Below are 15,343 nucleotides of genomic sequence, written 5' to 3' on the forward strand. Positions count from 1 at the left end.
GGCAACTTTAGCTGCCCACAGGAAGTTTGCTATGGGAAAATAAAAGTGGAACCAGTCCTCTCTACTGCACAGTTTCCTCCAGCAATTCAGCGACTCAGGTCAGGAAGGCTGAAGACAGGATTGGTCGTGGAGGATTTCCATGGTCAAAAATACAATGGAGGAAGAAGGACTGAAGATATTTGCAGGAGAGAAGTACAACGATAGAAAGTTAACACTGAGGTTCAGAAGAGTTGTTTAACTTATTCAAAATCACACAGCCAGTAAGAGGTTGGGAACTAGATTAGGAAAAGTGATGCAGGCTTGGTGTCAAGGTCCAGGCTGGAAAGCCATGGCACACTAAAACTGCATAATTTGAGGAGAGTGTAATAAAAGATCTACTTGTAAAGGTACGGGACGGGGTGGGAGAAGAGAACACAAGGCATTGACAGGGGAGCTGTCTTTAGCACTCTAAGCCTGACGAGGTGAGGGGAACAATCTTTCCAGAAGCTGAAGTCAGCATGGATGGGTGAGGAGGAGGTCCAGGCAAGAGCTGTGATATCCAGGGAAGCGAAGCTGCCAGCCAAGAGGGAGCCAGGGGCAGCATTACCTCTCCCTCTGTCTTCCCAACATCCCCTGTCCAGCACATTAGCCAGAGGGCCCCTCGCAGTCTGAAGCAGGTGTAACGTGGTGAGGGATCTGAAAGCCATTCACAACCTTGACTCTCATGACAAAAGTCACCGAACAAATCTGGGCATCCAATCCTCTCATTAGCAATAGAAAAGCAACCAGCCCCCTTCTGTGATTTGCAGAGGGCTCCTCAGGAGCACTGCATCCTGACGGAGCGCTGCAGAGAGCCCCAGAGCGGGCAGTGCGTCCAACTGAGGCGAGCCATTCTCTTTGCCTTAGGCGAAATTGAGGCTCGGCGCGGGAAAGCGGTTCTTAAACCTCAGGGTGGAGCCCGCCTGCCCCTCGGACGGAATTTCTAGTCCCCGCTGTCTGCTAGAGCAGAGGCAGCCGCGGCCTTGGGCGAAGCCCCACTTCAGGTGCGTGGCCCCCGGTGCCCTGAGGAGCAGCACCCTTTACCCCAGGAGAAAAAGGGGGTAGCGTGGCTGCCTACACTTGTGAGAGGTTTGGGCGGCCACAGGGGTTCCGAGCACGCTGGAGGCACCGCTGGAGCCCAGTCGGAGGGGACATGTCCTTCCCTGTGTGCCCGGGAGACCAGCTGGCCGTGGCAGCCCCGTCGCTCCCTCAAGCCCTAGCCTCAGCTCCCCGCAGTCTCCATCCACTCCAGCCAGCGCAGCCGAGCGCGCTCTTGCGGGCGGGATTCCGCGCCGCTGCGGAGGCGGCCGCGCTTCACCAGTCAGCTCGGACGAGGGAGGAGCGAACTTGCAGCTGCGAACACCCCAGGGGCCGCCTCGCCTGCGAGGGCTGGGGGAAGTAGGAGGAGAGTAAGGGTTCCGGCTACAGGAACTGGGGCTGCAGGCCACCGGTTCAGGAGGCCCCCGGAAACGTGTCCTCTGCAGCGCAGCAGGCAGTGGTGAAGGGGTAGGGACCAAGGAAGCTGAGATCCAGCCGGTGGAACTGGTGGGCGGCTCCAGCAGTTGCGGGCGCCTCCCCTCCGGTGCTGAGAAGCAGAGACACGTAGGGCAGAAAATATCGCCGGGATCTTTTGACTTAAGTCCCCTATTTTACAGATGGGAAATTTGAGGGCAGAGTGGACCCAACTGAGGTCACAGAGGATCGTTGGAAGCAGAACTTGGGGGGTAGAGGAAAGAGAGACAGTGCCCTAAGGTGCCCCTGTTCCTTTCTAAAGGAGAGGGGCTGCCTGCCAGATTAAAAGCCCCAGAGGCCCTAGCTGAGCACCTCATTAGGGAAAACCAAACACACTAACCAAAATAAAACACGAATTTTATAGATATGCTGAAATTAAATTATCTCCTTTCTGGATTTCCTGAACATAAAAAAATTCCATAAATTTATCAAAGGCAAGCCGTTCTTCCGGCTTGGACGGCGGTGCTTTGCGATGCCCAGGCTCAGGTGTGGGCACACCTGCACCGCTGAGCAACGTCACAGCAAAGGCTTAAACTGGGTTCGTGGTCAGTTTCTCCACCAGCTCTGTTCAGGGTAGAGCATCGAGTTCAGCATCTGCAGAATGGGACGAAGAGAAAGCATTTGGCAAGGACAGCGCCTGTAGCTGCGAGGCACCTGGGGATTTCCCGGCGCAGCTATCGACGGAAAGCAGAGCGAGAACCAGCCTAAAAGCTAGAGCGCCAGAGCGTCGGGTAGCTGTCCAGGTTCTGCTGGGTCGCCGCCTCGCAGCGAGTCCCGGATGACCCGCCGACCTCCCGCCGCAGGAACCCCGAGCGCTGTGGGTGAACTCCCCCATTGTCCTCGGTGCTTAGGGTTGAAGGCGTGTGAGGTGGACTCTGGCGGCGATGGGGCTCAGGGGCTCTCAGCTCTGCGGAGCAATCCGGGCAATTTCCGATAGAGACTCACGTCTTCGCTCGCACACTCTCCCTTCACCCACCCCCGCCGCCCCCCGGGCAAAACAATCCTAAATATACCCGGCAGTGTGGATTTGCAATCGCACACTTTTTTCTATTTCATGCTGGACTTCACTAATCCTCATGGATAAACATGACTTTTATTAGCATTATCAAAATCGTTTAAAAACAACAAACAAGAAAGCTATTAAGATTGCCGGCCAACCAGGCCTGAAGTTGACCATGGGCACTACAGTTCGCCTGCACACACACCCATCATAAACCACCCCCCCCATCACCACCCCCAGTCCACAAGACTCCATAACGCACGGCCGCCCAAAGATGGAACACAGTAACTTCATTTCCCCCGAAATAACTTGAATGCGCAGACACACCCTTCAGAGACACGAACAGCTCCCCCTCTCTTTTGCAAAATAAAGAATCAAGTTAGTGCTCGGAATTATATTCTTTTGTGTTAAAAGTTTAAACTAAATGAATAGGAAATGAATTAAATTAAAAAATAAGGGGGGAATAAGTCGCTTCCGAAGAATAAGCATGAGCGGGAAGGAAGCTGTAAAGAATGCTCCATGCGAATTTAAATGGCAGAGGAAAATTCTCTACCTAAATTATTTCCCCCTCAACAGTTTTGTAGGAAAACGTTTTGTGCTCAAGGTCGCTGAAAGCACGGTCTGGGGGCACCGGAGGGGGGTCGAATCCTCCAGGGTCAACGCTGCCGCCCTCTGCCTTATTTTCGGGCCCAAGGGGCTGAAGGCGGACGGGCTTTCTCGGTTCACTCCCGGCTGGGGAGCCGGCCACAAGGCAAGGCTCAGGGCGCGTGACACTTGCGGACTTGCACTCAGGAAGGGAGCGGGAGTGCGCGCAGCTGGCCGGGGGAGGTCAGCTTCAGAGCGCGCGGCCAAGGGACCCTGGCTCGGGTCGGTTCCGCCTGCTGGCTTGCGCGGACGGTGAAATATTGCGCGGGTGGCGGCCGTCGGGGAGTCACCTCGTGGGCGACCCTCAGCCCCCGAGGGGCCGCGGTGGGGTGGGAATCGGAAGGAAAGTTCTGTGCCGGAACCGCGCGCAGCCAGGCGTTGGAGGCCCGCTGGCTCCGCAGGCGCCAGGTTGCAGGCTTTGAAAACTTTCTGAACCGCGGTGATAAAGAACTTTAGTTTATCCCAAACCACCCAACTTCAAACGCGGGGCAAGAATTCAGCAGGGTGCGCCGCCTCTTGACTCAACTTTCCGCAGCAACCGGTTATGGTTTCCTGGGAGTTCGGCTCCTCTGTCCCTACCCCAGACGAGCCACTTTGCGGAAAAGAAGAGGCGAGATCAGCTTTGGATGGATTTGGACAATGAAGTAAGTGTAACTGAGTGATCGATCTGCTTCACGTTGACGTTTGATTTCAAAAAATCGGTAGCCAGAAAGTGCAACTGATAATTATAGTAACGGGTTAACAACCAAACTCTTTCCTAAAATGACGGTGAATGTGGCTTTAATAATGATTCAAAGAAAAGGAAAGACAGAAAGAACATTTTCTTAAACCTAACGTCCTCAACTCATATTCATATTCAGAATGACTTTCGCACTCACTTTTCGTCCAGGAAACTTTTCCCCAGCCTCCCTTTCCTTGTTTCTTTCTCCTTTCGCTCCCCTGACCTTTCTCCAGTTATTTGGGAAGCAGGAAAGATTCTTCCTAAGGACAGTTTACACCGATCCCAACTCCCCCGCAGACCGAGAGAAATCAACTCCGGGCATGGAATAAAAAAGAAACACTAAAAAAAAAAAAAAAAGTTGATAATGATTTCCAAACATGCTTTCTCCCAAACTTCCTAAACCGGTTCCTGTCCTGGAAGGGCTCCCCTGCGAGTTTCTGGTGGGCTCGGGGGCTGTACGCATCTGTCTAGACTCTGGGTCTTCCAACTTCCCATCACACGCGCGCGCGCACACTCACACACACACACGCGCGCGCGCACACACATTACAAGTTCTCCCGCACAACCTCTGAATGGGAACTCAGGGCTTGCTATCTGGGCAACCTCAGCCAAAGCTGGCCTCGGGGGAGTGAGTACGGAAATGCGCGCGCGGGTGACCGAGCGCCACACTTGCTGGGGTCGGACCTCTCCCAGCACTGGGTCACTACAGCATCCTTATCGCCATCTGCTCCTGTCACCAGCCGCCGGCTCCTCCCCCCTGAGCCCACCCCTAGAACCTCGCCCAATAAAAACTCAGGACCGCTCTCCACCGCCCCGAACCCTTTCCACACCCCCACGTTCCGGGAGCCGGTTGGTTGCTGAACCCTTAGCTAAGCGCTGGCATTTGCATGATGCTCCCGTTTTCTGGTAGGTGGAGCGACCCGTCACTCCGGAAGGCCGGGCCCGCCCACCCCACCTCGGGCCGCGGCGCTCTTCCTGCGCAGTTCTCCCTCGCAGCCTCCGCGGGGAAGTGCCCAGGCTGCTCTCTCCAGGCTCCGCTCTCCACTGCGCGGAGGCAGTCCCGGCGAGCGGCGGTGCGCCCCGTCTAGCGTGGCCAGGGCGCGGAGCGCAGCCTTCTCCTGGCGCCGCGCAGGCCGCCCCCCCGGAGGAGTCGTCTCTTGGCCCGCAGTTGCCGCCGCCCCGACTTTCCGTTCTAGTTGCAGCTCCTCCCGGGCAACATGTCAAAAGCCGCCTCCTCTACAGCTGCGGCCTCCACCTGGGGAAGAGCAGCCGCGGCGGCGGCCGCGGCCGCCCAGGGCCAATAAACCGAACCATCCAGGCGTCCAGCGGGCTAGGGACCTCCCGGCGCTCCCTGCCGCGGCGGGGCCCGCCATGTGCTGAGACATGCCCCTCGCCGCGCCCGCCCGCCGCGCATGGGGCAGCGCCTGAGCGGCGACCGATCCAGTCTCGATGTCCCGGGTCGGCTCCTGCCGCAGCAGCCGCCGCCCACGCCAGCGGTGAGGAGGAAGCTCGCGCTGCTCTTCGCCATGCTCTGCGTCTGGCTCTACATGTTCCTGTACTCGTGCGCCGGCTCGTGCGCCGCGGCGCCGGGGCTGCTGCTGCTGGGCTCCGGGTCCCGCGCCGCCCACGCGTCGCCGGCCCTGGCCCCCGGCTCGGAGGGGACTCCTCCTAGGCTGCCGTTCCAAGCCGCGCCAGCCGCCCCCTTGGCGGAGGGTAAGGAGGCGGCGGACGGCGCCGCGAGTCTGGAGGAGCAAAGTCCCGAGGCGCCGGACTCCCCCAGCCCCATCTCTAGCTTCTTCAGTGGGTCTGGGAGCAAACAGCTGCCGCAGGCCATCATCATCGGCGTGAAGAAGGGCGGCACGCGGGCGCTGCTCGAGTTCCTGCGCGTGCACCCCGACGTGCGCGCCGTGGGCGCGGAACCCCACTTCTTCGACCGCAGCTACGACAAGGGCCTCGCCTGGTACCGGTGAGTTTCCCCTCCGTAGCCAGGGGCACGGGTCCCCGCCGCCGTCCGGACCGCGGGAGGACGGGGGCTTGGCATGTGCTGAGAAGTGCAGGGGGTGCAGCCCAGGACCGCGGGGCCGGGGAGGGGCGGAGGAGCCGCCGCGCGGAGGTTCCTGGCTAGCGGAGCCCAGGACCCCGCCCCGGCGCTGTGCTAGGTGCGCGCAGCTTCTCTCGCGCCACGGCCCATAGACACGTTTCGAGGAGCTCAGGCGTGAACGTGGACCACGGTGGCACTTGAGTTAATCGAGCAAGTTCTCCATAACGAAGGGGGTCAGCGAGCGGGACTGGGGCGGTGCTCAGGGAAACGCAGAACCCTTTCTCTTAACTGTGGCCACGTCCCCGAGAGTATCAGATTTTCCTTTTGCAGCCCGGGACGTTCTGCGCCTGGTTGGTCGCGGTCTCAGCGCTAGACCAACTCACAGAACAGCTTCTGGTCCCCAGATGGGGATGGGGGGTGGGGGCGCCGTCGTCTCGCCCATGCCGCGGGGAGGCTGCTAAGTTTTGGGGAACAGCCCTCCTTTTCCTGGAGCGGGAGGAGGCTCAGAACGACTTCCCTAGCAATTAGTTTGGGTCCTGGAGTGTGCGCTGGGCGGGTGGCCCGGCGCCTCGGTCTGGCCGGCGGGCGCGCGGCGCGCGGAGCGTGGAGCGGTGCTGGTCTCTGTCGGGCAAAGGCGCGCACTGCAGCCGGCAGGGGCGGCTCGACGCTTTGAAGGCTTCTCTGCGCCCGGGGCGCGGCCCTCCGGTTTCCGCCTTCCAGACCTGGTGCGGGAAGAGCGAGGGCCAGGAACGCCTGTTTCCACCGTCTCTTTGCACTTTGGGGCCCAGAGACCATTGGGCCCGTTGATTGAGAAATGCAGGTTGGGGCTTTCGGAAACTCGGTTCTTGGGTCGGTGTGTGAGTCCCGGTGCAAAGGGTCTACGCCTTCGGGGTCATAATCACGACTTCTGGCCAGGATTTCCCTGGTGGCCTTTGGGGTGAAATGTTGGTTGACCAAACTTGCCGTGAATGGCTGGTGGGCTGGGAGTCCTGACTCTGGCATTGTGGAAACCGGGGCAGGCCACCGTCTCCCCTGCGTTCCCTCCTGTCACCCCACCACCAGCTCCAGAATGACTTCCTCAAGTCCCTCATCCAGGCCTAGTTAGCCTCCAAGGGGCTGAAGACTTAAGAAAACAAAAGCAGCGGAGAGTGGAACCGAATCCCTCTCCCTGCCCCCCTTCCCCCCCACCCCCTTTTGGGACTGGAGAGGATGGAAGGTAAAAGGGGACAGCCCCAGCGGATTGAAACCGCTTGCTTCTCAGCCTCCCTCCCCCCCTCCCCTTTGTCCTTAATGTTTTCATTGTCAGGAGTCGCCCGAGTCTCTAGGTTTAGCCAGCCGCGACAGACACTCTCCCCAAAGTTCCCCATCGCAGACACCGGTTTTTAAGATCGGGGGCTCTGAAGGCTGAGCAGTAGTAGACTCGCCTTCTGGCTCTGGCAGCTGACTCGCTGGGACCTCAGTGCTTCCATCTGTGCAGTGGGGTGGTGTGGGTCTTTGCTGGGCGGAGAGAAAGAACGTGCTGGTGTGGCCAGGTGCCTGGCAGGCACGTGGGGCGTCCCTAATTGTCACCATTGTCATCCGTTGTATTGTTATTACTTCTGCCACCACCCCTCCTCTTCCTGGATGGTTCCGGGGCCCAGATGGCAGGCTCTAACCAGCGCCCTTCTAGGTGCAACTCACCAGAGGCCGGAGGCAGCCGGGATTTTCTGAGATCAGACACACTAGGGGCCCGGCTGGGAGGAACTGGCAGGAAAATAACTGAATCCTTAATGTCGGGCGGTTTTAGAAGCGCCTGGGGCTGGCGGTGGAAATCCCCACAGGAAGATTCACGCAGTCTTTTAGGCGGCTGCCCTCCACCTGCCACGTTCTTTTTGATCGACTCAGAAACACAGAATAACCAAGTGGCCCTGGAAAGCCTCCCCGCGCGCCTGCTGCGGGGGGCGCAGCCCGGGAGCTTCGGGCGGGACAGGCTCCAGGAGACCCTTTGCCAGCGGCCGCTCCGGGGACGGACTGGACTTGGGGCTTGCAGGGGGCTAGCTGGGGACTGCGGAGCGGAAACCTGGTCATTCTCCAGAGCCTAGTCCCTAAACTGAAGAGCGGGCTGTGGGGCCTGGAGGCCCAGGACCCGCGCAGTGACCCGGCCGGCCGACCCCGCGACGGAGGAGCAGACTGCAAACCCCGCAGCTTGCCCCGCGCGGAGTTCCCGGGCAGCTGCTGCAGCGCCGGGCGTGGCCTCATAGTTAGTAGGTATTTTGAAGGGGGCAAAAAAAATACCTCTTTCAAATGCCATCTGTTTAAAAAAATTTAATTAATGAGGAATATTCTGGATGTCTGGGCAAATTATGGACTTTATTATTTTGAAGGTGGTCATTTTAACTTTAAACAAACCACACCGGGACATGACTAACCCTGAATGCTCTTCCCTAAATCTGGCGCCTCGGGTACACCCTTCGCCCAGGCTGGAGCTCTCACCCGCTCGCCTAAGCCCTGCTGCCAGAGATGTGCTCCATGCTTATCTTCCGCCCCATGCGTGCAATCTGGCAGCAGATTGCAGAAGGGTATAAATAATAATTAACCAGAGAATTACAGTTCAGAAACGTGGTTAAAACAGGTCCTTAAAACTAGAAGATCGGAGAGAGGAGGCTTTTTGAAGACATTTCGGCCTTTTGAAAACATTTTTAAAAATGTTTTCAAGTCACGCATGGTTGACTTGAGAGTCAGCATGGTAATCGGCTGGAGAATGAGATATTGGCCATCTGAGCAAGTGGTTAATGGGTTCAATCGGTTGAGACACTCCTGCTAGTGGCCAACCAGTAGCCCAGGGCCTGGATGAATTTGCATGATGTCCCGGAATTTTATTGTAGTTCTTTCATTTGGCAGAATGAGACACTGTCTGCCTTAACCCTGGAGATCTTGGTGGGACCCAGCCCATCCGAGGGGCCAAGCAGAGCTGACCTCCCAACAGCGGGGAGAGCAGATTTTCTGCTGCCTTATCTGCAGTGAAAAATCAAACGTGCTAATATTAAATGTCCCCCATCTGCCCTGAACCTGAGTTTGGTTTAGCCTGTGATTAAGGCTCTTGTAGGTTTACTTTTCTAGTTCATTATCCAGCTCCCTCTCAAGTCAGGTCTCCCCAACTTGGCAGGTGCTTGTGAGGACCGCACAAAGTGACTTAACAGAACTTTTGGTGAAACTGGCCTTTCTGTTCTGTGGGTTGATGGGCTTGGCTGTCACCGAGAAACTTCAACGTGCTAAAGTGGAGGAAGCACCCGTCCCATCCATGTGGGCTCTGATTTAAACTTTAAATGGTGGAAAATCAAATATATACATACTCTCATAAGAGAATGTATTTTTTGCTTTGGCTAAAATTTGGTATTTTCATGAATTTTAATGACTTCGGTGAACCAAATATTGTGATTTTTATTTTTATATAGAAATGTTCCTTAGACTTTACAGTGCCAGGAACAACTCCCCCATCTTGACTCTTCTCCCCATTGTTGGATGTATACGCTGACACTGTACTGATGTCACCACATTAAAAAAAAATTGTGTGTGGTTTAATAATGTTGGTAGCTAGCAGTTCCTGAAACTTTTCCCTATGTATCAGAAACTGTTTCAAGTTGTACAGGATTAGCAAATTTAATCCTCATTATAATCCTACAAAGTAGGTAGTTTTACAGATGAGGAACCACAGGCAGAGAAGAGGTTTACCAACTTGCCTCACGGTCTCACTTTCTAGTGGCAAAGCTAAAATACCAACCCAGGCAGTTCTGATGGAGAGGTTGCTCTGTGCATGCTCCTTCCCTTAAGTGGGCAGAATATGAGGTTGGTCACAGACCATGAGTTCCAAACTGGTCTTCCTTTAAAAGAGTTTGAATTTTCTGATGTACAGATAGCTTGGAAACTGGAGTGAGGACAATTACACCACCACAGCAGAGGCAGTTTTATTTCTCTGTTGTACGGGACACTTAAGAGGCAAAGGAGTCAAAGTATTTCTCAGGTAAAAAGGCTGAGAACACATCGGGAGTGTCCCTGCTGAGAACAGATTTGCTCTTTCATTGCCCTTTTGAAGGTTGGGAAGGGTGTTGGGGTGGGGGGCGTAAAGGGGTGGAGGGAGAACACAGGTTATGTGAGATGTTCCAGAACTTATTAGGATTCATGAATGTATTCATTTAAAACAACTACAGTCCCCCCAAATTAAAATTGAGAATTTGTGCTTAGTAACCAAAAAATAATCATAACTAACTCTTGAGCAGTTTTCTTTAGAATTCGATCTGAAGACCAAGTAACTTTGGAAATTTCTCAAAAGCTTCAAAGTAGGATATAATGAGCTTCCCTCCATTTTTAATTTAACAAATGCAGAGACCACAAACTTCTTCCCTATTTTCCTACTCTATTTCTAAAAAAAAAAAAAAAAAAATGTGGTGGCAAAGATAGCTTCTGTCTTTACTGCAGGAAGTTTAAGATAAGATCTGATTGGGGCTAATCCTTTTTGAAGTAATTGCACTTTCTTAGTCCCGGAGTTTAAACCAAGTATGTAGCTTGCTTCTGGCTGCTAGGTGAAGATCAGAAATCTACATTTATATGCAACAATTTGAAATACAAACCATCATGTTACAAAGCTGTCAAGATTTATTAGCAAGACAGTGTAGCATGTGTTGAGCTCTGTTTTTAATTAGGCACCTAAATTAGACCATAAAATGGTTGATTAATCTTTTACAAGTTGAGGAGAAAATATAACATAAATTAACCTAATCATAAGTGTTTTCCCAGATGCTCTGAGTTAATAAAATAGCCAATATTTAATAGTAATCTACTTGTTTTAGATAAATAAAATTTGAAATATATGAGTTAAATTGAACTTATTATCTTCCAAATGATATGATATTGTTGAATAGGTTTCTAAACTTCAGATTACAGCCCATGTCTTAAAAAATATTTATCAAAATGGAATATTACAATTAGGAATTAAATCTGACTATTGCAATTAGGAATTAAGAACTGACTAAATTAGATTTTGCCTATTTAATGGAGCCTGATCATTAAACATTTATAATTTAACATAGACTATAATTATAAAGACATTTTTCCCAGCTAAAGTTGTATTGTTTGAAATTTTAAAGTGACAACCTCCCCCCTCCCCCTTTGGTGTTTTATTTTGTTTGAAGAAAAACCTTTAATTTTTTTCCACGATTCAATATCTCACAAAACCTCATTCCAACTATGTCAGATTTTTTACCTTTTTGTTTAAAACATTGCAGGACATAAGGTTTTCTGATTATATAAGATAATCCTCTGAATCACTGAAATTATTTATAATTAAAAGTACGCTGGGAGTTCAAAAAGGAAACCAAACCCACTGGTCAGCTAATGTTATGAATCAGGGAACTGGCATTTATTTAAAGTTCCAGGACTGAAATACGTGACTAAGTCTGACGGCTTTCTATGTCAGTAGTTTTTGAATACTTTATGTTCTCACTCTATGAACATGGAAATTAAGTTGATTGACAGAAACACAAAATGTCCACTCTAAAGGCAGAGCATAATGAGCATTTCTTTTGCTGTGAATGGAGTTAGTTTCCAAATAGGGCGCTACCTCTCTCATTTAAACAGTCCACGGTTTCAGACAGTAAGGGAAATTTCAGTCCTAGGCTGTTGAACTAGTCAGGAATCCCAGCAAAATGAATTCCCCAAATATGTGGCGTATTTTCAAGAGTAATGAGTACAATATGCTGCCTACCTCAAATGAAAACATTTACCATGACGGAAAAGAAATGAGATACTGGTATCTTTGAAAACTACTTGTAAGTAGAGCATGGAACTTTTAAAAAATATTTAAAACATTACCTTGTTAGAATTCTCATATAAGTAACATCGAATAAAACTGACGTTAGTATATATTGATCTTTCTTTCTAATTTTAGATTTGGAGGAAAGTTAGGATGTGAGGAGCAATTGCCAGCATAATAACATGACAATAATTTTCACTGCAGCAAGGGACTATGCGTTAAAATATTCCTAATGCTAATAAAACCCACCATTCATTTTCTATGCACCTAGAGGATTTTCCTTATATTTATATCTTAAATTCCTTTATATATACATTTCTGTGACTTGAAAAATATTAAAGACAGCAAAAGTTACGAGATCATTCAAAAAATTGACTTCACACTGTCGTTGATGAAACATATTTAAATAGAAAAGCAATTCAGCAGTTTTGTTCACCTCCAAAAGAGCTGTTTTGTTTGTTTTAAGGACTGATTCTGTGAGACAGGGATTCTTAAAGAGTCCTTTCAGAGAGAAATTTATATTTTCCACCTGTACCAAAATGTGCATATGCATACCCACACATATATTCACTGTGACTTAAGTTGATGCATGTTAAAGCACAGATAAACTCTGGAATAAAATATTTTCTAAGTCCATCAAATGTGTTAAAATAAGACTGTGGTATAACATTAAGTTGCTTGTATTTCAGCTCAGCCTGTTTCTTGCCTAGAAGGTTAAAACTTTCAAACACCTTTAACTAGAATGTGAACATTACCAGTTGAGTTACCAATACATCAACCTGGGGAGGAGGCATTTGATTCAGAATCCCAAATCTTTGCTCCGCATTACTTAACAGGGTTACTTACACCTGCTTAGAAACTCATAAGATACTGAAAGATTGTTCTGGGCAATATGAGACATGGGCAACAAATGGAGTGGAAAAAAAAAAATAACATTGGGAAGAGAAGTGGTAAGAAGCAGATTTTTCACACATAGGTTGTAGTGAATGGGGGGCAAGAGGGAAGGTCTGATGACAGAAGTGTCCAATAAGGCCCCCGGGCAGGGCATGGCCATTGCCACGTGTCTGCTCCCCTCTGGCAGCTGAAGGGGCATTCTCATAGACCTTCCCTTCTGGAACGGTGGCCGAGAAAATGGCTCCGCGGCCGGTCAGGCTCGGGGATCAGTCAGTACGGTCCCTGCGTCGCGTGGGATCAAGCATCTGGTCGGATGACCGCTGAGCTCCGGGGACAGATGGCAGCGCTTCCCCGAGTTGAGGGCGGGGCCGGCGGCCAGGCCAGGGGCTGCCCCTGCACCCTGCGGGTCGCGGGCCGAAGCCACGTGACCAGCCCCGGCGCGGAGCCGGGTCCTCACCTGTTGGGTTGAGCCTGCAGGAGCTGAGCTCAGTCGCCCAACTTCGCAGTGGGCGGAGCCGGCGGGCCCAGGCCCCATGATGATTGGTCGGAGGGGCTACCTAGCGACCAATGGCGTCCAGCTCACGCGACGGCCCCGCCCAGAGGGGCGGGCGGAGGAGGAGCGGCCCGCCCCCGCGAGGGCCGGCTGGCTGGCCGCGCTGCTCCGCTCCCACCCCCGGGGTTGAATTGGTGCTGAACCGCCGCAGCTTTCAGACTAGAGCTTATCAGCTGATCTATTGTGCGCCCTTCCTTTCTTTTCTCTCGCTTTGTCTTTTCTAAACCCTCTAGCACAACTTGCTCTGCCCTTCGGAGGGGCGCTGTCTCTTCCCGGCGTGTGCCTCTGTTGGGCTAGAGCAGGGTGGTGTTGGGGGCCGGGGCCAGGCAGGGCTTGCACACGAGGGCCTGAGTCAGTTTCAACTTTAACGTTTCTTTTTTCTTCACTTCTCCCCACTCTTGCCTCTACGGGGAAAAGAAGTAGAAAATCTTCAGTCACCCTCCTTTGAAAACGCGACTCAGCACATCGAGTTGTGAAGGAAAATAACTTCATTTCTATTAGGTGGTACTTTAAATGGCAGGATGAAAAGAAAAAGTAGGGAAGACTCAGAGGGAGAGAAGGGGGAAGTAATTCTCAAGTCTCCTTCCAATTCCTGAATCTCCACTGGACTGAGATCAAGTGGCCTGACCACCCCCCCCACCCCCCAGGCCTGCCCCTCTGCTCCCTAAGTAGCCCTGGAGGACACCCCTTCCCTAGCCACTCTCCTGCGCTCCTTGCCACTGTCTGCAGCTGTTCTGCTTACCTCTGCCCCCCTAGGGGAGGGATGATTCCTTTTGGACTATCTGGAAGTCATCTTTCTGCTCCTTCAGCTGTAGGGGAGGGGTCTTCCTCCTCCTGTGCTGTGGAAGTTGGACTCACAGCTAAAAAAACCATCCCCTCAGGATGGGGTTTACACTGCACACTGAGAAGTCATTCTGCTGTGGATGTGTGTGAGGCAGTTGTGTCTTGTGGAAGTTTTTGTGGACGTGCAGATGACATGTGTTAAAAGGGCAGGAAGCTCATATATAATATTGCTCCTTGTGCAGGAGATGCTGAAGAAATGCAGGATTTGGTCCATATGTTCACTGAGCCAACAATGGGAGAATAGTCATTCAGTCTCCAGATCATTCCTGGTGCCTTCCCCCTTGAAAGGCCTCTCTGGCTGGGAGCTAGTCCTGGCTCAGCCCAGCCATTCCTCTTGATGTGTGCTGTTCTTAGGGTCCCTGGTGCCCTCCTGTCTGATTGTTCCAGAGTCTCCAGGCACTTAGCATATGCTAGTGCTGCCAGTTAACACACATACACAAAGAAGTAAACATCCTGTTCCCAGCGAAGAGCTTTTACAGAAGCCCCAAGCGGGTGAGTGGGTGTGTGTGGGGAGGGGTTGGGGAGGGAACCATAAGGTAGGGGAAGCTGATCTCCACTTTGGCCTTGACTTACAATACTTAATGGAGGAAGCAAAAGGTGATCATTTTAAGTCTTTTTTTATAGTACATGAATAATACATTCTTATAAATCATGTTGACATATTTTTTTTTCACTTAGCAAGGATTTATTGAGCACTTATACTTTAAAAAATATGTGGACTCTTTTTTAGAGCAGTTTTAGGTTCACAGCAAAGTTGATCACAAAGACAGCGTTCCCAAATAATTCCTGCCCGTGTGCAGGCAGCATTCCTGACTTCCCCTCCATATCGCCATCCCCCCTCAAGAATAGTACATTTGCTCCCATTTGTGAACTTACATTGACACATCATAATTATCCAAAATCCATGGTTTACTTTGGGTTCACTCTTGATGTTGTGTATTTCACGCCTTTTGACAAATGTATATTGACAAGTACCCAACGTTATAGTTTCTTGCAGAGTACTTTTACTGCTCTAAAAATGCCCTGTTTCAGCACTTAACTCTTATCAAGTGCTGGTAACACTTAAAGTACTTAGTACAGAAATATGAACTTGAACTTGCCCTTGAGGGGCCTTTTCCAGTTAGTGAACGAAAATCCATCGCCTGAGAGAGATCGCAGAGCAATTTGAACAATGGGTTTTGTTTAAAAAAAAATTAGTACTTCCAAATCACTAATAAATCTAAACATATTAAGGAGAAGGGGGAACATGCGATAAATTAGTATACACAAAGAAATATGATTTTGTATTTTACTTTCCCAGGAGTTTTCTAAAGACAGCAAAGGAGGGA

At 51.4% G+C, this 15,343-nt stretch overlaps 1 protein-coding gene across 1 annotated transcript in view; it reads left to right on the plus strand.

Annotated features, from left to right (window-relative positions):
* The first annotated feature begins 4,860 nt into the window (after positions 1 to 4,860).
* The window catches only part of HS3ST3B1 (heparan sulfate-glucosamine 3-sulfotransferase 3B1), a 43,610-nt gene continuing 33,127 nt past the window's right edge, over positions 4,861 to 15,343 (plus strand). Inside the window, exon 1 of the mRNA XM_037495417.2 lies at positions 4,861 to 5,862. Within this exon, the coding sequence (XP_037351314.1) occupies positions 5,309 to 5,862 (554 nt within the window). The 5' untranslated portion in view covers positions 4,861 to 5,308. The remainder of the gene's footprint in view (positions 5,863 to 15,343) is intronic.

Source organism: Talpa occidentalis, unplaced genomic scaffold (assembly GCF_014898055.3).
Source record: "Talpa occidentalis isolate TD23 unplaced genomic scaffold, MPIMG_talOcc4v2.1 talOcc4.7, whole genome shotgun sequence".
NCBI classification, from domain to species: domain Eukaryota; kingdom Metazoa; phylum Chordata; class Mammalia; order Eulipotyphla; family Talpidae; genus Talpa; species Talpa occidentalis.